Here is a 22273-nt window from a genome sequence, read left to right as displayed (position 1 = left end):
CGTCTCTCAAAATATCAAAGACAAATAGAAAGTTTATTTCTCTCTCCTTTGGCAGAATCTAAGAGCCCGTTTGGACATAAGAATTTTTTCACTTTTTTTCGAAAATTTTTCATTTTTTTTTCGAAATCAGTGTTTGACCATAAAATTTCCAATTTTTACTTGAAAATGAATTTTGAAATTTTTCAAAAATTTGAAAACTTCAAAAAGCCGTTTTTCAAAATTTTTACTCGGATCACTCGTAAAAATTCAAAAACAACACAAAATTATATTCATGTCCAAACACAACTCTAATTTTCAAAAAACTTTTTCACTTACAAAAGATTTTTGCCTTTTTTTTTTTTTTTTTTTTTAGAATTTTACAATTCTTATGTTGAAACGCCTACTAATTACAGAAACCTAGATATTCCTTATGTCCAAGTAATCCCTAAATAGAACAAAGTAGGAGTAATTCTTTATGCTCCGAGGAGTACATTTAGCCCCACTCTATGTCTATGATTGACATTTTAGCTTTAAGAAAGTGAAAGACTTGAAATTTGGCAAGAGAGATGCAGATGTACGATGTGGGGCACTGCAATTGGTTGAAAGACCAACTTAAATCTTGGTTCTGACCAAACAGCAAAAACAAAAACCCAAATCAGGACAACAACGTGAGAACTGAAATCTGTAAGAAAATTCACGCCTTCTGTTCATTCTATTTACCTTTATTATCAAGAATCACAAGGCCCCATCACACCAAACATCACTATTTTTCACCAATTCCACAATCACAATCCCATAACTTCTTTTCTATACATATATAGGAATATATAAAAGTGTTTATACAGTGGGATGAAATGATAAAGATGACAGCAGTTTCAGTGGGGAATGGGAATGAGGTATGGAGAGCTCATGGAACAATGGCTATGATACAGCTCCTGTATGGTGGGTACCATGTTATTACCAAAGTGGCTCTCAATGTTGGAATGAATCAAATTGTCTTCTGCTTATATCGGGATCTTCTTGCTCTCTCCATTCTTGCCCCTGTCGCCTATGTTCGCGAAAAGTTAGTCCCTTTTTCTCTATGTTGCTCTTGAATCTATTATCCAAGAATGTATCTATTTATGCAGACATATAGTTTTAGTTCTAATCTGTGGTGTTTGGGTAAGCTTGAGTAGATTTTGACTAATTCATTAAGCATGTTATTGCTCATTAGCATTGGTATCGGGTAAATCAGTCTTGTATTTTGTTAACCTATTTACTAAGATGGAGCAAATGAGCTTACACCAAGTTTTGTAGCTAAGATTTGGACCTAGGATCCCCAGGTTGTTACTCCTATGCCTCGACTATTTAGCCATACTCTTGGGGGCATGGATTATGATTTTACATTGAGCCAATTTTTGCAATTATATTTGGTGGAAGATTTTTGCATTGATTTATTTCTTTTTGATCAAGTAAAATGCAATTTTATTATTAATGGGGAAAAAACTCCAGTATCCAAGAGGCATATGAGAAAGGTAGAGAATGTACGGAGAGATATGATTCTCTACGAAAGACACCCAATTTTATAGACAAATAGGAACCTCTTGGGTGCACCAGAAAGACATTAAAATAAGGAGGGTATTCCTCAAATGTGTAAAATCAAGCTCTTCATATTGAAATCTCTCCTATTTCTCTCCCTCCATACTGTCCACATAAGTGCTACTGGAGGAATGTTCAAAGCCCGTTGTCTTCTCTCTGGTCCTCTAAAGGCCCAATTGAATAGTGCATCCTTCATAGTACCTAGCTTGGTACATTGTACCACGGACCATCTTAAGATCTCCTACCATAGACATAATGTTACATGCAGTTAGATGATCCACGTCCTCTCCTGAGTGTTTACACATAAACACCAACTAACATATGTAATCTCACTCTTCCTCAAGTTTTTGCCCGTCAGAATTGCACCTCTAGATGCCAAACCAAGCCAAAAAAACATGCTTTTTCTGGCACCCTAGGGATCCAAACCAATAAATGAGGGCAACTCGATTTTTCTCTAGCTAGCAACTTGCAGTAGTCTTTTTACTGAGAATCGTCCACTGCTCGCAAACACCCATTTCCAGGAACTGATTGTCTACCATTAAAGTTTGTTTATGGAGCAAAACTCCCTTATCTCCCAATCCTGAAGGTTCCTTCTAAATTTGAGATCCCATGTAACGCTCCCCTCATGTAATCTCCAAGCTTGTTGCGTTGTCATCTCCTTTTGGCACGAAATGTTGTAGATGTTTGGAAAAGTAATCAGCAACAGGTTGTCCTCATACTACCTGTCCCCCTAAACTAACCCTGCACCCTCCCTCACCCCTAATGAGATACAACCGTGAAACTCTTTTCATCCCTTCATAATATTCCTCAAAAGGTGTTGCATTGATTTTATATTAAAGAATGTTAAAAGTTGTGGAAGGCATGGGCAGGCAGATGCATTCTTAATAACAGATGTTATTCACAGTTAATTCATGTTCCGTCCTTTCTACTATTCATGTTAGAAAATATTATTTCTAGATTTACTGAAACTCGTTTTGCTACAATGTCTACTAGTATGTGTTTATGACTTATGAGAGTCTGGTCGCCTGAGCTGGTTTACCGCCAACCCGGTGTTGCATCTTGAGTTTCTGTAGTAAAAGCTAATTTTTGTCTTAAAAGTTTGGTTAGTTAATGTTTCATAAAAGAATTATGTTGTTATTTTCATCTTTCCTTTATGTGCTTCTAGTTGACCATTTTGATGGATTAAGATAATTTCTGAATTCAGTTTGAATTTATTGTGTTCCATTGCTAATTGACTTGGTAATCCACTATGATTACACCTGAAATTATTCTGCTATTCTCCCATTTGAAGATTTGAGAATGACAACCCTATAATAGTATGAACTCATCACAAGCTCTCAAAATGAATGCTGACTTGCTTATCTTGGTGTGTGAGATGGATCTAAAGAAAGAGTTATTAGATTCAGTAAAAATGGCAACGAAAGCCCGATTGAGGGTCTTGCTGCTCAAGAATGTTTTTTTTAGTGAAGCAATTTTCTTCAACAAACATAACATATGGATACATTCTTTTTAAAAATACTCATATCATGTGTATACGGTCTTGGACTTCACATAAAGAATTCTTTGTTGATATTATGAGTAATATCTCTTTTACTTGAAATTGTTGCTCATGTCTCTAGCTTTTGCTCTCTCATTTATTATCTGATATCATTGTTTATACATATTTGTTTAAATGTGAAATTCATTTCTTGCTTTGTGTTAGTCCTCTTTGCACTACTTGAAACATTTTTTTTTAATTTTTATTAAGCATTTTTCAAAATTTTGAAGTTCTTTTTTAAATTAATTGCAATATCAGAAAGTACATGGTGCAACACTAATAATATTTCCTTCCATTCTATGTCTAGGCGGTCGAGAATTCCTTTAAATAAGCGGCTTCTACTATCATTTTTCATTCTAGGATTTACCGGGTAAGTTTGATGTGCCTACTGTTCTGAGTAGATTTGTGTTATTAACTTGTATAATTCTTACACTGAACAAAAACCTGATTTTTTGATATTTTTCTTGTTTCTTGGCAACTGCAACAGTATTTTTGGGAACCAACTTTTGTTTCTTTTTGGTCTTGGCTACACAAATCCAACTTATGCTGCGGCCGTGCAACCTGCAGTACCAGTCTTTACATTCATATTTGCAGTATTGATGGGGTCAGTAAGAAATCAACCCCTTTTCTTTGAATTCTGTATCTGTGTCTCTTTCACTCCGAATTCATGTATATTTCTGTAATCAATTGTGGATAATTTTGTACTGGAAGTTGGAGAAAGGGGACTTGGAATCTTGTGTCTCTTTAGGATGAAATGCTATAAGCTGATATTATTGTATCCTTCAAGAAAACCTGAAATGGCTTTGTCTAAATTGAATTAGTAATACACGACACTAATTTTCACACCTCGAATGAGAATCAGGATTTCGATAAATATGATACTCTGTGATATTATTTTTGGATATCTGCAAACTTTTATTAAGGATTAGCTATAAAAAAGTTATATAACAGGTTCATCGGATGAGACTGCTCTGCGTACAGAGTAAGATAACATGTTTGGTGTTTATATGAAGTTCCACTATTATAGTTCTATTGCAGTCAAAGTAGTATAGGTGAACCAGTTCAGTAACTTTAAAGATGGTGGGAATCCACATAATCGGTAGATATAGGGGCACTTTACAGGAAACTATGAACATAGTTGTTGAAAGGGATGCTAAACTCTTTCGCCGTTGACTGCTTCTTAAAAAAGAAGGAATCTATGCAGCTATGCACATTGTATTGCTTCCTACATTTTTCACCAAAAAAATTGGTTTCAGAACAAATTATTTCTGGGATATTTTCTGAAGATGTAAGAGAAGACCTGCTAACTATTTTTGTCTTGAAGCATTTCATTTATCTAAGGAGAGTGGTAATCAAGGTATCCATTCTTTTGTTGCTATTTGACATATTTACTTGTGACTTTTGCAGTTTTATCATTTAGTTTTAGTACTAAAAGCATGCTAAAATTGACGCCCTTGATACTCATCTGTAGATTCTTTGTTGTTCTTCTCTGCTTGGCAATCTTGTCCACAAAGTGGCTGCCATCCTCAATCTAGCACCTTCTATTTTGTGTAATTTTCATGTATTTGCACATCCAGTTGTCTGTTGTAGTTGATGATCTGTTCAACTTTACTCTTAAATGTTATTTTATGCAGTACAGAAACAGTGAAGCTCTTTACAGTGGAAGGTCAAGCAAAGGTTGGAGGTACAATTGTTTGTGTTTCTGGGGCTATTTTAATGGCCGTCTTCCGTGGACCTGTGGTTTTTGGAAACAGGGACTCAGAATTCATAGCACATAGTGATATAAGTGCTAGGGGTCAGCCAGAGCCTACTGGATGGTTAATGTCAAGATTTCTGGAGTTGGGGTTCGATGATTGGCACCTTGGAGTTTTATGCTTAATAGGAAACTGTATGTGCATGGCGGCATACTTAGCCATCCAGGTAATTTGGTGAATTTTTCCTTTTCATTGATTCCATAAGACTCAGATGAGAACCAGATATTGTTCCTCAGCAACTAAACTGAAAGGCTTCACACATAGTATAACAATTTTGGGCCCATTATCCACCGAGTTTTGAACCGTGCACCACTGGCCTTTGGGGATTTCTCGGTTATAAAAAAAAGATAGATATACAACAGTTTCTAGCATCAATGACCAATTCCGCGAACATGCGGCTGAATGTGATTTGGCATGCTTTTGTTGAGTACATGCTCGTTCCTATGATTGACAATCTGAATTCAATGAGACCCCCTGACACTTTGTTACTTTAGGGATGAAAATTTGGTATGTGATTGAAAATACGGTAAATTGTTCATGAATTTCAATGAGAATAGGGTTAGCTAACCATTAATGTCTACTGATCAGACCTAACACTTAATTGACAAACTTAATTTTAGGCCTCTTTTCTTTTGATTCCAAGGGATTCTGAGTATTGAGATGTTTGATTATTATATGATTTAATAACAAATCCTTCTCAAAAAAAATATAATTTAATAACAAATAATAACTTTATTTGAAAAAATAACAGCATTAGTTTCTAATCAAAGTAATCTGTATTTGGTTGGTGCACATTGTTCTTTTTGGGACATAGTTGATAGTTTAGATCTTGGCATATCTTGAAGCATTGTCTGGAAGACCCTTGACTTTGTCTGATAAACTATTTCTGTTTGTATTGTTTTCAACTGCGCTGAGTTGGCTGAACTTTAAGAATTTTTCAGGCTCCAGTTTTGGCAAAATACCCTGCGAGTATATCAGTGACAGCATATTCCTACTTTTTTGGTTGTCTTTTAATGATAGCAACGGCCTTCTCGATGACCAATGAGTCAACAGACTGGAACTTGACACAATCAGAAGTTTTCGCTGTGTGCTATGCCGTAAGATTCTCTTCATTCCCTTATGGTTCCTGTTCTGAAGCAGGTTTTAATTACTATTTTTTTCCTAGTTTCAAATTATAATGACTTGTCAACTAGAAAGATATTAGATATTAAGCTGCAGCAATTTTTAGAATATCATGCCTGATCGATATATTATTTAAATGGATTATTGAATATGCTATGATTTGGCTCAATGGGTCGAAGGAGTAGCAGTGAAATTCGCCACAGCCCCCAAATGGAGAAGTGTTCAGCTTGCTGCCTCCCACTTCCCCTTCAGAATGTCTTAGAAAGTAAATGCATTGGATTTCGGAGGGCAAAGACTTCCTAAATCAGTCGTTTCTCTCTCTCTTTGGCATCTAGGTCTATTTCTCTTTTATGTTCTCCATATTTCGGGGCCGGGGTGGTTCCAGGGTCGGGGTCGAGGACGGGGTTGGGGTCGGGGGCCGAGTGTCAGGGGCTGGGGCTGGGGTTGTGTCGGGGTCCGAGATCGAGTTTGGGGTCTAGGTCGAGGGTGGGGTTGAGGTTCGGTGTTGGGACCAGGTATCAGGGTCGGGGTCGAGGTGTTGTGGCCATGGTCGGGATATGGTCTAGGTCGGGGTTCGGGACGGGTGTCATGGTCGGGGGATAGGGTCCAGGGCTCAGGATTATAGTGTTTGCCTAATTTATATCAGAATGGTCTTGCAAAAATATTTTCTCCTCGCTAACCAAACATTAGAAAATAAGTAAGGAAACCACTTTTTTTTCCAGGAAAATATTTTCCGTGGAAAACATTTTCCATCATACCAAACACACCCAAAAAGTGATGATTACTCTTATTGCCTTTCTTTTTTCTTTTATATCAATTCACCAATTTATCATAGCTCTTGAGCCTGATCTTCAACTTTGATCTCTCGTGAATCAAAAGTTTGTAGATATATAATTGTCCTTTTAACTTTTGCTACAACCTATGCAATACGAGTCCCTTCATATCAGAGTACGATTTCATTTGTTTCCATCTAACCTTTTCATTAATAACATTTCCACCATAAGTGACTTTGTTAGTTTCGATTCCTCTTAAGCAACATGCATCCCTTTTTATTTTATTTTATTTTATTTATCAAGGAAATACTTCTGTTTAAGAGGAGAAACATAAATTGAAGAGGTCAATATGTCTTCAATTACAATAGGAAGACAAATCAAGTAAAATTAGCGATCTTCATTTTCAACGCAGTTTGTTTCTACAACAACAACAACAACAACAACAACAACAACCCAGTATAATCCCACTTAGTGGGCTCTGGGGAGGGTAGTGTGTACGCAGACCTTACCCCTAACCTGGGGTAGAGAGGCTGTTTCCAAATAGACCCTCGGCATCCTTCCCTCCAAGAACTTCCCACCGTGCTCTTGGGGAGACTCGAACTCACAACCTCTTGGTTGGAAGTGGAGGTTGCTTACCATCAGAGCAACCCCTCTTGTCACAGTGTTTCTAGAACAATGCCTTTTTTTAGGAGAAAGTGGAAATGCTGTATTCTTAACTTATGGAAGTTGCTGTAAGGCGTGGTAGTAAGTGATAAAGTTGTGACGACGCAATATCAAGGCTTGCTCCTTAATTCTAAAAATAAGGTAGGTGAGAGGATAACTCAAGCAGAAGGCAATTTAGCTGTCCTCAAATTTCAGTTTGATCGTACTTCTCTCAGCCATATTGCTGCTATTGCAAGGCACTATGTCATCAATCACAAAGATGTAATCTCATTAAGGAAACCTGGCTCATCTTGTGGATGGAACAAAACAGTATAATTAGCATCAGTATGAGGATCACTCATAGCTGATAATATGAGAGAACATAACAGTAACTTGAGATGGTTTGACTCTGTCCTTTATAGATCTCCAGATGTGCTGGCCTACAAGTGGGAAACATGATCATTGAAAGTGTTAAAAACCAAATAAGGTAGATCTAAAATCACATGAAAGGAAGTTGTTTTTAGGGATCTCCAATCTCGAAATCCATGCAGAGATAGCGAAAAATAGAACACAATAAAAGCAAAATATTTATATAGGCGAATACCAACTAGTTGGGATTAAGGCTTAGTCATGTTTGCATGCTTACATTAAGTCCAGATTTGATTGGAGTCCTTCTAGCCTCTTTATAGATTTGTATGTCATTAGAAAATGTAGAGAACCTGTAGTATTAGAGAACCCAAATTATTGAATATCGGAACGAAAGTGGTCCAAATGGAGCAAAATAGATATTGAGGTTTCATATAGTGGACGCCAGTTAGCTTGGGATTGAGGCGCAACTGTTGCTGGTGTAGTAAATCTGACATAAGCACTTACATTCTCACTGCCTATGTTATGAAACAAAGCTCATTCTGTTCCACGTGAATAAGGATTCTACTCAAGATAGTAAGGAGCTAAGCTTCAAGTTGTGGCTTTCTTTCAACTTGAAGCTTAGTTCCTTCCTATCTTACAAGCAGAAGAGATGCCTTGAATTATACTGGTCTATCACTGATGTGCATATATTGCGCGCCTTATAGCATACATAGTGTAAAACAGACACTTTAACGCTCCTCATGCTTTTCTTCCCTGGCGTTGCTATCTAGAGTTCCAATCGTCATTGACCACTTAGCAATGGCAATTAGTGATAGAGATTTACTGCCAACCATGTCTACTATGAATGCCAAAATATCCCGTGGAATTAGTCAAGGCGCGGGTATTCTGGCCCGGACACCACGGTTATTCAAAAAAAATGAAATAAAAAATGAATGCCAAAACATCTAGTTAAGCTTATTTTTAACTGATTCATTGTGGATTCTCTCCTTCATCTGTATATCTCATCCCTTGTGGTTAGGATGTGCATTCTTATTTATTTTTTACAAGGAACAGTCGTTTAGTTAGCGGTAAAAACAAAATAGTTGAGTTACCATAATTTCTATTTTTTCAGGGTATTGTTGCATCTGCCCTGAACTATGGAATGTTGACATGGTGCAATAAGATTCTTGGCCCTTCTATGGTTGCTCTGTATAATCCACTTCAACCTGCTGCTTCAGCATTCCTATCAAGAGTTTTCCTTGGGAGCCCTATTTATCTTGGAAGGTTAGTGCTCTAATTTTTTTGACTCAGTATACAACAACAACAACAACCCAGTAGAATCCCACAAGTAGGGATCTGGGGAGGGTAGAGTGTACGCAGACCTTACCCCTACCTCGGAGGGATAGCGAGGTTGTTTCCGGGAATTTTGAGTCAGTATACTGCCCCTAAAAGTGAAACTTAAGTAATATCCATGCTTATTATCATTTTCCTCTTTGTTATGCTTCACAATTTTGGCACAATGAGGATTACAAAAGCGAAAGAGTTTTGAAAGCTCCTTCACGGGAAAATGAGCATATTCGTTTAATCATTTTATTCCTACATCAAATTTTCTTTATTTAGAGATGGTTCTTGTTAAAAGTGCTCAAGTTTTGCAAACTTAGAGGATAAATAGCGCTCAGTGTTATATTTAAAGGACAAAGTCAAGCCTACACCGAAAGATAAGGGATAATTTTGGCTAAAAACTCGAACATTTGACTGTCTCATATAATCTTCTTTTCTACTTCTACCTTCTACTTATTCTTAGACGAACCCTTTACTCTAAGAACTCATGAATTTGTTATTTGCAGCATATTGGGAGGGCTTCTCATTATAGCTGGGCTTTATTTGGTAACTTGGGCATCTTACAGACAGAGGCAGGCAGCCATTGGAACTGTTTCTCATGCTTCACGGTCGTCGGATCCTCCAATTCAATATCAGCTAGGACACCTTTTCTCCCTTCCTACTTCCTCAATACCAAAGATCATTGATTAGATAGTGCTGTGGATATTCATATTACTTGATCACCTTCATGATCATTTATACAATTTTATCAAACTTTTTTCTTGCAGTAGTCAGAAAGCATATAGAAAATCTTTCATCTCAGTTTTTAAGTCAACAGTCTTATAATTCTGCCAAACTATTTTGTTCGATAAATACTTCTTTTCATCAAATCCTGCAGTCTGACCACTTTTATTTTAAGCCAACATGGCATTGTCTACCATATCTACTTTAGAACAGGAGAGAGCAATTTGATTCTTTTAGATAAATAGAGTTGGACAATTCAACATGCTTTTAGTTTCAATATCAAGAGTGTTAGTGAGATAACTCAGTTTTTGATTTAATAATGTTAGTAAAAGCTGTCGCTTTGTCTTAATCTTGTCTGCGGCAAAGGATGCTCAAGGCAGAAGGTAGAAGCTCAAATATGGGTTCGGCCAAATCCATTATGTACACATTAAATATAGAACCTAGTTATTAGCACTTGAAGCCGTCGTTCAGAACACATAAAGTTGGAATCATGGCTTCGCCTCTGACTCAAGGCCCCTTGCTTAGGGTGGTGGTGGGTGGGGCTATTTTAATCTTGTCTCCTGCTAATGATCGGCATTTGACAATTGAGTAACCAAAGCAACAAGCTTTAAAATCCACATAGATAACTTCATCTACCAAAGTACCTAATCCATTAGTTCAAGCATAATCCAGAATGCAGAAATAGTATGGAAGGATATTAGTTAAACACCATCAGCAAATTGAATTGCCAAACTTTCAAGGACAGGCATATTACTTAAATTAGTGTATAATCATAATGTATCTATATCCTATTGATCTGCAACGTTATTATCAAAATATTCTAGATATTCAATCTTTTGTATAACGTAGTTAAGAAGCTCAGTACCTTGTAGCTTAATAAGCTAGAATAAGCTTAGTTAAAAGCTACGTTTTTTTACTAATTAGCCATAATCACGTTTAAGTTGCACAACATGGCTCAAACTGTATGCTTAGTATTCTTTAGGCCTGCTGACCACATTATTGGGCTAAGTTAATCCAAAGACACTCTTAACATGGTCTCCGTTTTTGGACCAAACCTGGATGATTTTCCCAAAAGGCTCCACGCATCAGAAGTATCACCTTACCTTATATATAGCCTATTTTTTCATATCAACTTTTAATATAGGACTTTATTCGCATGAAGATGGAACTTATTTTTGAAGGATGTCCAGCTATGAGAGCTAAGATAGCTGCTGGGAGCTGTTCAAAATAGTCCATTCATTGAAACAATGCAAAAAAGGTTGGTCCAAGGAAACTATTTACAAAAGTCAAATATAACAAATGAATAAATAAATAAATACTACAGATAAAGTCCTACTGGTCGTGTGTTCTTTTTGTATATTGGATCAAGAAGTCACCAAGATTTTCACAAAACAAGTCAAGGAACTGATAAGTGACCTTTATGTCCAAGTGATTTCCATGATGATTCCAAACACAGTAAGTGTAATTTCTCAAATGCTTAGCTCCTTCACTGCCTCCTCATATTCCCTGATACAAGTTCATTTATCAAGATTGGATTTTTATAATGGTACAATACTAAAAGGATTTAACTTATGTACGATAACAGTGTAAAAATTGGTACATTATCAATGTAAATTAGTAACATATTTTAGCAGGTTACTAGTCTACTAAAGTCCTACAAAATAAAGGAAAAGAAAAGAAAATTTTGCGGCGATGATCTGCGTTTCTTACCTACTATAGTACAACATCATGCCATGATCTCTCCTCAAAGACCAATTGTGTGGCTGCAGAATCAGCAATCTTTCTGAAGCCATAATAGCCAGCCTAAAAAAGTATAATAACATCTCATACGTTATGTCATTATAAGTATGCACAGAAATAATTAAATAAGTCTGTTAAACTAAATCAGATGTTTTGGTCAGAAGACAGTGGATACTACAAAGGAAAAATCAAGTCTACATGCAGTGTGAGATCTAGTATTGTTGGCTGCTATATAATTTGTATATATATATCATTCTGTAACAGGATAGATAATGTGACAAAAAGCCAATCTGCATATCTGTATGCTTTTTGGCTTTGATAAATGAAGTTAAAATATGGAGAGGAACTTTTCAAAACCAGGAAAGATGGCTGCAGTATCACAGAGTAAATGGTTGAAAGTTAAAATCTTTAAGAATAACATTGTGTCGCCAAAATCACAATTCTCCCCATTCCAAGGTTGCAATTTAGCATCTTGAACCTGTAGGGACAACACAAAGCGGCACCTGCTTGTTCAAGATAGCATATCAATGGTAGAAACAAAGACACAAAAGAATATAAGATCATTACCTCAAATCTTGAGGCCGCACCAAATATGCATTTGAACTAAAATTATCAGTAGACCTAAGTGGAGAGGAGAAGTCGGCATTAAACCATGATTTGCTCTAGAAGCACATTTCCAGTGAAGCCTCTGAAAAAAAGAATGTAGTAGAGTAATAATTATTGGTCACGCGACCTGGCTGGCAGTTTATTAGGAGAGTTGATCGATTTCCCAATAATTGCAATCTCAAGCTCTGTCTGTGAATTGCTATTGATATCTGAAGCCATTGACTTGAAAAGGACTGTGTTCACTGCATCCAAAAGGTCAGCCAAATTGCATCCTATTTCTCTTGGAGCTAACTCTGCTTCAACTTCCCTTGCAATAGCATTCAACTCAGACATTCATTCATCTTCTTTCCAGCTAGAGGCATGTTCCACTCTAGTGATTCAGATGGCAATGAAGTACATCTTCTTTCCTTTTTGACTGAATTAGCATCCATTTCACGGTTAAAAGCCATATATATATGCCTCATCCCCAGTGGCAACGTAAAGCAAGGTCTATATCCCATAGTAGACAGTTTAAGTTCTATGCATAAAAAATAAATGTTTACACAATCAGGTAAATCTTTATGATAATTGACAACATGATAAAAATAGTAACTAACATGCAGCTATAATAGGTTAAACTATACTGATGAAGTAAAAACTCTTCGCACCAATAGTGTATATAACTTAAATCCTATATATAATCCAGCCAAATATCTTTTGTCTTTTGACTGGAAAGAAATTTCCTGAATAAACTTTTTCCTTGCACCTTTTTGAACCTGCCAAATCTTAGAAACCTCAATCAATGCACTTAATATAAGAGACAAAATGCTCCAAATTCTCAGAAGAAACATATATAGTCCTGATCTCCTGATAAATTTTGGCTCTAGAAGAAAAATGCTTAACATCTTGCTTTCATGTTGGAGTAGCCAATTTCGTCCATCTTCCTTTCTCATTCGCAATCCGACCACCAAAATTATACCTGATGATTGTAAAGAACAAAGGGTTTGGGAATTGCCTAGTACTAGCACCAATGATACAGAGAATATTAGCATAACATACACAAATCGAGAAAATGTCCTTGTAAAAGTAAAACAAGAACCAAAAATCATCAACAAGATCCTGCTGAATTTACAAGAAAAATAACCTTCTGAAAATATCTAAAGAAGCCAAGAATATGCTTTAACAGCATTGCTCTGCTCACCATCATGGGTTGATGACACACCCCTTGCAATGATGCATACAGCATTTTCTAAGATTTAAAGATAACCAATAAGGCTCGAAAACAGAATGTTAATGAAATAAATACTTTTTTTTTTTTAAAAAAAAAAGCACTATCAAAAAGCAACAAAGATACGAGTCAAAAGAATAGTTCAAGAAGATGACTTAAGAATAACAAGACATGAGCTGACGATGATTAATGCAAGTTAACTCAAATTATAATAGCATAACCCGAAGCTGACATGTTAATATTTTATTACACTCTAATTCCTAAGATTCCATGACATTGCTACAAGAAATTTGATTTTTAACGACCATTTCTTAACGAAGGGACATAAATCAGGTCATTATAAGTGTATTTATAGCAACCAAATTTTTTTTTCCAGTCGTTAAAACTAATTTTTAGCTCAATATTAACGAGGAGATAATATTCGGCCGTTAAATATAACACAGCCGGTCATTAAATAATTATTAATTAACAAAAGGCGCTAACTTTTCCCTCATTTTTTTCGCACATCTCCGCCAAATCTCCCACTCCCACCCCCACCCCACCCCCTAAAAAAAGGGAAAAGCCCTAAGACGTCGACTAATTCTCTAGACAGTTCGTATAAACCTAAAAAGCCAGAAACGTCAACTTCTCTAACAGTTCCATCATAACCTCAGTTTTGAACGAATTTGCAGAGATCTGCTACGACGAATTCAAATAATTAAAGAAACTGATCTACTCCTAAAATTCAGCAATTAGCGAACGCAGCTACTCGTCACCTTCATTGACAACAGCTGCTCATCTTCGAGTTTCTTCTCATTAAGGTAAGGTTCAAAATTTTACCCTTTTCTACGTGAATTGAGTGATAATTTTGCTAGAAAAGGCATCTCAATTAGGAGCAGGGATGAGAGAGGCCAGAGCATAGATTGTGATTTGACTCCCCATCTGTTGAGCGATATCTGTTTTTAACGAGCAACTGCTATATCTCATGCCACGATTAAATCATCTTCTCTAACAGTTTATTCTGAATGTCAATTTCGTGCTATCAGTTTCACTGAGTGCCAAGTATAACTGTCGAAATATTGGTCCTCCTAAAATTAAAGTTGATAATTTTTAGCGGTTGCGAACACACTTGTATGTATATGGATATTGGTGTTCCCTTTGGTGAAAGAATGACACAAAATACAAAAATTATTTCTATCTATATATTGATTGGACAATAAGATGAATCAATATGTAAAACCAAAATGGATGGGAAAAGGGGAGAAATGTTGTGTTTCAACTAGAAGCAATCTAGAGAAGAGGGTGGATGCACTGTCCTCTTTTGGTCCTTTCCTCCATCATAGCTTATCTAATATACAACAATCTTATGTAATCCTCATAATTTTATTATATAACACCCATGATGGAAATGATACTAGTAGAAAACTTTGTGTTGAGTGACCAGAGAAGCATCGATGCACTGATTTTAGCTACTATACATTGTACCAAAATGTCATGCTCATTCGGGATTGATTTAGAAGGGGTGAAGAGGTATATGAGAAGAGAAAAAAGGAGAAAAGATTGGGAGAATGCGTAAAGTTGAATGTCGTATGATGGAGTCTTTCATAGGCATACTTTACAATGTGTATATTATATTTATCTGATGTGAGACACTAGTATGTGCACTGTTACTTCTGTACGTATTTAACTTGGTCTAAGTCTAGCTATCTTCCCCCTCAAGGGGTGTGTGTATATATGTCATACCAAAGTTTGTTTCAACCTACATATATAGTTTATGGATTAGCAATGAACTTAGTACGTAAGAAAGTTAGTCCTCTGACTTTGCAGACTTGGTGATTGTGTCTCTATGATAAAACGATCGTCATTTGTATATGCTTGGTTCTCTTGAAAAATATTGGATTAGATGCAGTACGAATTGCAGTTTGATTATTGTACATAGTTGTCTGATTAATCTGCACAAACTTCAATTCTCGGAATAGGTATTTCATCCATAAGAGTTCATCAGGTTAATCGTACTGGCAATATGTTTGTTTTGACTTGCCAGCACATATTGTATCATGCTCTTTCAGGATGGATGGGCTAGGGAGTAAATACACACAACTTGCAAAGATAGTGTTTGATCAGCATTCATCACCATCTTCAAGTGATCAATAGATTGAATCATTTAACAGGTTAGTAGATTGAAAATCCTATTTTACTTTGTGATGTATGAGATCGAATTAAAAATAAAAAAAACATAAATTTTTTGTTTTGAAATACAAAAAAAAAAAAGTAAAAAAATATTTTTTAGGGGAGGGGGGTTTTGCGGGGGTGGGGGGTGCAGAAACAAAAACAGAAAATTAAAAATAAAAAAAAGTAATTTTTTTTTTGAGGGGGTGAGGGGGGTTGGTGGTGCAGAAAAAAAGAAAAACTGAAAATACAAAAAAAAAAGTAAAAAATTTCTTTTTGAGGGGAGGGGGTAGGGTGGGTGTATGGTGTAGAAAAATAAAAGAACATAAAATTAAAAATACAAAAAAAAAGAGTAAAATTGGGGCAACTAAATAAATTTTTATATAAGTTGGGTTGAGATACCTTTTATTTTGGATGAGTTTCATAGGTTGTATTTGGGCTACTTAATGAGTCAGAATGAGCTATAAAATACAATGGGTTAACTTGGGCTCAGCCCAAATTGACCCATGAGCTAAAATGTTTGTAACCCAACCCATTTATCTCTGGGCGGATTGGGCAGGTTAGATGGGTTTGGGCTCAAATTGCCACCCCTAGCCATCACCAATGGTTCCTTCACTAATTGTTGGGTTTCTTAGTCTGCTCATTTTTTGTCCAACAATTTCTAACATAGGTGGAGGTGCCACCATTGTTCTTCTAACATTGTTATTTCCTATCTCCTTGACACTTGTTGTATACTTGCTGTCAATATTCATTCCTATACTAAGTATATCATCTGCTACCTATTGGGAAGGCAGTACTGGTTCTATTGTATATGATGGAGAAGGTTTGTTTGGGGTAGGGACCATGCTCCTAGTTATCCTCTTCTTCTTTTTGTACAATTTGATGGGATAAGTTCTCTTTTTTGCTTTTAATTTTTTATAATTAGTAAGATGATAAAATTATCACTTTTGTTAGAGATGGAATAAACAGAGCGTATAGCAAATTCTTTAGACAAACAGAGAAAAATGTACACTCGGGACACTTCCTTAATGTTTTGGAATCTCAGTAGGAAATTCCAAAACCTTTGTACCATCTGTTGCCTTAGGATCCTTCAAAGCAGCAATAGTTTCAGGAGATGATTGAGCTCGATTCCCATTAGGAGTTGGAGCATCAAGTACCTGCCCAACTCTTTTCTCCTTCCGATCTGTTGAGAGTTGCATCTTAGATTGTTCAAGTTCCTTAGTGATCAACTGTCCAGCTGCGTTAGCGTATTGCTCAGCATCTATAATTATATAGCAGTCCTTTCGATCAACCACATGTGCTTTTGCATTCTTCACACGAGGAGGTTAGACTCAATGAATTTGTAAATCCAAATAAACCAATTGCAGATTACAAAACTGAGATTACTGGAATAACCGCCGGAGATTTAGATGGAGTTTCTTGTTCATTGGCTGATGCACAGATGTCCATGAAGAAGCTAAAAACCATATTGATTGGCCACAGTTTACACAATGACCTTCGAGGTAAGCTACATCTTGCATCATAAGTGATGGTCTTTAATTAACATTCAAATCTTTGGTGCACATCTACTGGTAAATGGAAATGATATGGCTTTTATGATCACGTGTCTCCTTTTAATATCCCCAGGCTTTAATGTTATTTCTACTCCCTTTTCTCTTTTCTTTCCCTGTCCGTAGAGTATTATGCCGTGCTTTTCCTCAGTTATGTCCTTCGCTTCTTTTTTCTTTTTTTGATAAAGATCTGTTATGTTGTTCTTAATAACTTTGAAGATAGATCATGCAAGAGTGATTGACACATCTTATGTCTTCAAATATCAGGATCAGCCTTCTAATAGAAGACCTTCTTTAAGTAATTTGTGTAAGGTAAGCTGTGCTTTTTTAATCTTAGTATTTCTTTCCCATGCTACGGTATGTCCACTCTGTTGAATTGTTGGCCATATCAACCCTTACTTTGGATTCCTATTTTATTTGGGAATTTATAAGTGCAGACATTTTTTCAAATGCTTTTATCTGAACACTCCAAATAACTTTATTTGTGTTTAGTAAAATAGTTGTGCTGCTTTTTTTTTAGCAGTCTTTGTGGTTTGTCCCCCTGTTCTTCTTTTTCCAACTATGGTTCCTTTTATAAACTGAAGATTAACAAGTATTTAACTATTTATCACAAGCTCTGCTTGGTGAATGCTATTGTTTACTTACAATAGTTTCCAAATAGTTGTGTTAGGTTTTGAACTTCGAAAGAAGGACTCTCCACATAATTGTCTGGATGATGCATGTACTGCGATGAAACTTGTTCTTGCCAAGATTAGTGTGGAGTTGATTGTATCATACCGTTAGTTCATGAGGAGGTAATATCATAAAGCCTTTTATTTTAAATTTTATTTTCTTTCTTGTGTCCTGATTATAAGATGGTCATCTACTCCTTTGAATTTAGGTGCAAGAGCCCTAGGTGGCAAAGCTACTTGTCCACAAAATACCAGTGTCTGTTCATAGCGAAGAGTTACACAAAGTTATTCCTGGAGACTTTACCATAGAAGTTAAGGTTAGGAGAATCTCATGCTTTTTTCTCTCTCATGTCATATAAATAATAAATGACATCTTTATGCAGTTTGCACTACTTTATGCTGATTAGTTTATAAAAGCATATGTCGACATTCAGTTAAGAATCACATTGTTGCTTGTTTGCGTTTTTTTAATGGTCTATGCTATAGTCATTCCTCATGTTACATGGATCCTTCAATTGCCTTAATGTACTCGTGTCAAACTGGTGTGACATTGGGCATAGGTGTTTTTCTAATTCTTCAAAAAACACTAATATTTGCCAGAAGCTACACGTGCCATGCCAATCGATGGTCTATCGGAAACAGCCTCTCTACCCTATCGGGGTAGAGGTAAGGTTAGCGTACACACTACCCTCCCCAAACCCCACTTGTGGGATTATATTGAGTTGTTGTTGTTGTAAAACCTGAGAACCCCTAACTACAGTAGCGTCAACAAGACCTGTAGCAGCACTGGAACCAGCTGTTATAGGCAGTAGCTTACAAACATCGGATCCTTTAGCTACAACATCTGATTCTTGCCCCTCATTAGCCACAATAGAAGTTTTAAAACCTGTTGATTTATCAGATGGTTCACCAGCTGCATCCCTGCGACTACCACCTCCCCATTACCATCCAGCTTAGGATTAGTTTGTAACACTGAGTTCACAGCCTTGTAAAGCCTCGCCAAGGCTGTAGTAGCACGAACATCACCTATAGGTTTAGATTGATCCTTCACCACCTTTGAAACATCACCTACAGGATTAATTGGACCACTATTAGCTAGTTCTTTTCCAGGTTTTGTGACCTCCTGCTGCCCAGATGCATTCTTAGCAACAATTGCTGTATTTCGCATCTTATTAACATCAAATCCTTGATGAACTACAATGGACTTGTTCCCATTATTATTAGCAGCATCCAAACATGTTCCCTCAACTACCTGCTGCCATTATTTATCATCCAACAATTGCCTCAGATCACCTTGAAACTTCTCCACCAAAATTTGATCATCACAATCCTCGTCTTCCCCATTCCTTACACTGTCTCAAGTCCTTGACAAAATCAAATGACATGTATTCTCACCATGCCCTTGACGCCTACAACAAGTACAATATAACGGCAGTTGTCATCACAAAGACATTGGATCACATTCAGTGATAGTTTTGCCCCAAAAAAAGGTATTTATCCTTAATATAAATACTTAAGGAGACTCCTTACCAAAAAAGAAGTATTTTTGCAGACTAAGGATCGTTGGATCACATTCAGTGATATTCCTATATTGATGTCATATCCTTGATATAATGTAAGGCCTTTAATTGTTCTGTTTTATCCAATTTAAACTCTAATCCCATTGAATAGAATTCTTGAAATAAATATATCATTACGTAGTACTAGTATTTGTTTGTGAGTGAAGTTTTAAATTTTGATTCCAACAAGAAAATGGGATTGAAGTCTAAGAGTCGGTATTTCTTTAAACCCCCACTTGTTATCTCGATCATCGAAATGAAGTCTTGCATTGTGAGTCATCCTTTCCCTTTCTTCTTTTTCTGGAAATTTTCAGCTTTAGACTACATTTTTAGAAGTTGAGCAATATGCCTATAGGATCAACATAGAAAAAGATTTTGTAGTCATTCGAATAGGCCTGTTCATCAATTTCAACATGTACTTTTTCACTTCAAATTTTTCATCTTTATATTATACTTTAGTATGATCTTCTTTAGTTGTTTATTCTTTGTTACTAAACTAACATAAATTTGTTATTTTAACAGATTAAAAATTTGAAGTCCAAAGAACCTATCCTTGAAGAAAGTGTAGAGCATATTGAAGTATAAGAGGTTTTTGGTTTGTGGGGGATGATTAAAGACATTGTCTTATGTACATATATATGATGCAATTTTACTTTTTCTCTCTTTAGGAATTGTTAAAAATGATCTCTTACAATTTAGATTGGTTTCTGGTAAATATGATACTTTAGTTCATTATACTAACAAGATATCAAGTATTTGGTTTATTTTCTAATGTTGTTCAACGTGTATGAAAGCATATAAAGAATTATTTCTATTCATGTAATTTAAATTTTAGTAATTATATTTATTACATTTTCATATTAGCGAAGAAAGATGTGGTTATTAAAACTCTTTAACGACATATTTCTCTAACAGATAAATGACTATTAACGAAGGGAATTTTGGCTATTAAAAGCAATTATACAATCAACGAAGGGAATATCGGTCGTTTAAATTACTTGAATTGACTTAATTAGTTGTCGTGATTAGAGTTTTTTAACTACCGGATAACATTTTAACGAGGGAAAAATCCTATCGCTAAAAAGCATGTATAACGACCGAAAATTATACTGTCGCTAAAGAACCTTTAACGACCGGATTGTAAAACCGGTCGTTAACTTGTAACGACGGAGCTTTTAACGACCGGTGACGGCTGAACTTTTTCCGGTCGTTATCAACTTATAACGACCGAAATTGGACTTTTATCGACCAAATTTTCCCTCGCTGAAGACCTATTTTCTTGTAGTATGAGAATAGTACTATGCTATATATCTGCTCGTTGTTAAAATAAAAATTCCATGACATTTATCATGATGATTAAATAATGACGATAATGATGAAAAAAAATGTGTCCTAAAAGTTAGTAAAAGAATACACGAGACTTTTAGAGCCGCCAAGTTAAAGGTGACCCTACTAGGCTACGAAATAATATCAATTGCTAGCCAATCTCTCTAACCAACTAATTGTTTGATAGAAAAGTCATTTGTTAATTAAGTATGAAGATTAAGGTATTAATAGCGTTTGCGGCAATTCTAGTAGAGTATTTTGACAAATTTGGAGAAGAAATATTCATTTATTTACGTAAATATATGCATTAGCCATTAAGTCTTTGATTTATACTGAACTATTGAATTTAGGGCATCATATTTAAACTATAACGATATATACTTCTTATTTTACATATACAAACATTTAGTAATTTTTTTTTGTTGGTTAAAGTAACAAACATTAATCAATAAAAAACGTAACATACATGATTAAACTTTTTAGTCATCCTGAATAAAATTGTGTTGTCATCATAGTCAGAAAATTATGAACTCTTTTTCCTTCTGTGAATAAATTAACCTCTAAATCACCATACAAATTTCAAATATCCATCACGTATCATTATACTTCTCCATTGAAGCATTGTTGCTCCCAACGCACAACCAAGTATGTGTGGTCGTACAAATAATAAAATAATAAGTTGAGTGTCGAACCCACAAAGATTTGTATCAACTACCCATTAAATTCACCAAGATTGTTATTCAGTCTAGCCAATTCGAGTTCAAGAGTTTAATTATATTAAACTGTAATTCTAAGTAGTAACTAAATTATCAAGCAACAAAATGGTTGTTGTGTATTCAGTAGAGACAATATTCCAGGGTTGTGATCGATTTATCAATCCTATTGTGTTCTAGTTAACTCTCCCTTTCACACAATTCACTCATGGTTGCTAATTAATCGAACAATTGCTCTCATAGTCAATCTCCCGAAGTACTACTCGCCTATTCAAAATAGATTAATGCCTATATGCCTATGAAATTAATCTATTAAGAATGCATTGAGATTATGATATTTAATTAAGCACAATGACTAGGTATATTCCTATCCTAACCACAATTTCGCTCCCCCCCAAGAGTTAAGATCGTGCTTGTCACGATCCGGATTTTCCACCATCGGGAGTCGTGATGACGCCTACTAATACGAGCTAGGCAAGCCAATTATTTGCACAATTTACATTTTTACCCATTTTATATTCATTAACAATTTCGGAGTAATAACATTTAAACAACGGAATTTAACATAAGCGGAAGAAAAAAAAAAGCTATCAGAACATGAATCCAATACAACTGTTTGAATCTCGACTACCCAGAACTGGTGTTACATTTTCACAGACGGTCTAAGAACACTACAAATAAAGGTCTGAAAGAAATAAATACAACACTGTCTCTGGAATTGCATGAAAGAAACAGGAATAGTAGATGGAAGGAGACGCCAAGGCCTGCGGGCGCTTGCAGGGCTACCTCGGGTCGCCTGATGAACAAGAATCAGCAATCCCACCGCGGTCCGAAGTCTACAACACTAGGGTCTGCACAAAAGAGTGCAGAGTGTAGTATCAGCACAACCGACCCCATGTGCTGGTAAGTGCCTAGCCTAACCTCGGCGAAGTAGTGACGAGGCTAGGACCAGACTA

The 22273-nt window shown here is 35.9% G+C and overlaps 1 protein-coding gene, 1 long non-coding RNA gene and 1 pseudogene across 4 annotated transcripts; 2 read left to right on the top strand and 1 right to left on the bottom strand.

Annotated features, from left to right (window-relative positions):
- Positions 1–462: 462 nt before the first annotated feature.
- Positions 463–9943, top strand: LOC104237234 (WAT1-related protein At4g19185). Of its 2 annotated transcripts, XM_009791339.2 has the most exons (8): positions 463–663; positions 801–1042; positions 3402–3464; positions 3582–3698; positions 4729–5014; positions 5790–5945; positions 8866–9017; positions 9581–9943. In XM_009791339.2, the coding sequence occupies exons 2-8, from the start codon at positions 834–836 to the stop codon at positions 9762–9764; spliced, it is 1167 nt and encodes a 388-aa protein (XP_009789641.1). In that variant the 5' UTR covers positions 463–663; positions 801–833; the 3' UTR covers positions 9765–9943. The 2 variants fall into 2 exon arrangements, with proteins under 2 accessions (XP_009789641.1, XP_009789640.1); XM_009791338.2 differs by having other exon boundaries at positions 463–1042.
- Positions 7628–13368, bottom strand: LOC104237233 (uncharacterized; annotated as a pseudogene).
- Positions 13369–13874: 506 nt separating this feature from the next.
- On the top strand, positions 13875–20040 carry LOC104237235 (uncharacterized). Of its 2 annotated transcripts, none has more exons than XR_713582.2 (7): positions 13875–14150; positions 15374–15500; positions 16866–17000; positions 17316–17360; positions 17710–17842; positions 17929–18036; positions 19801–20040. It is a non-coding gene; the product is annotated as an uncharacterized lncRNA (long non-coding RNA). The 2 variants fall into 2 exon arrangements; XR_713581.2 differs by having other exon boundaries at positions 13876–14150; positions 15399–15500; positions 19801–20038.
- The last annotated feature ends 2233 nt before the right edge of the window (positions 20041–22273 follow it).

This window comes from Nicotiana sylvestris, chromosome 10 (assembly GCF_000393655.2).
Source record: "Nicotiana sylvestris chromosome 10, ASM39365v2, whole genome shotgun sequence".
Taxonomy (NCBI): domain Eukaryota; kingdom Viridiplantae; phylum Streptophyta; class Magnoliopsida; order Solanales; family Solanaceae; genus Nicotiana; species Nicotiana sylvestris.
This window is presented reverse-complemented; position numbering and strand designations above follow the sequence as displayed.

Excerpts from the sequence above, each read along its gene's own strand:
- LOC104237234 (XM_009791339.2), top strand. The coding sequence starts at position 834 with ATGATAAAGATGACAGCAGTTTCAGTGGGGAATGGGAATGAGGTATGG. Across the intron at positions 3,465-3,581 it reads TTCATTCTAGGATTTACCGG|TATTTTTGGGAACCAACTTT; the intron begins GTAAGTTTGATG and ends CAACTGCAACAG. Across the intron at positions 9,018-9,580 it reads AGCCCTATTTATCTTGGAAG|CATATTGGGAGGGCTTCTCA; the intron begins GTTAGTGCTCTA and ends TGTTATTTGCAG.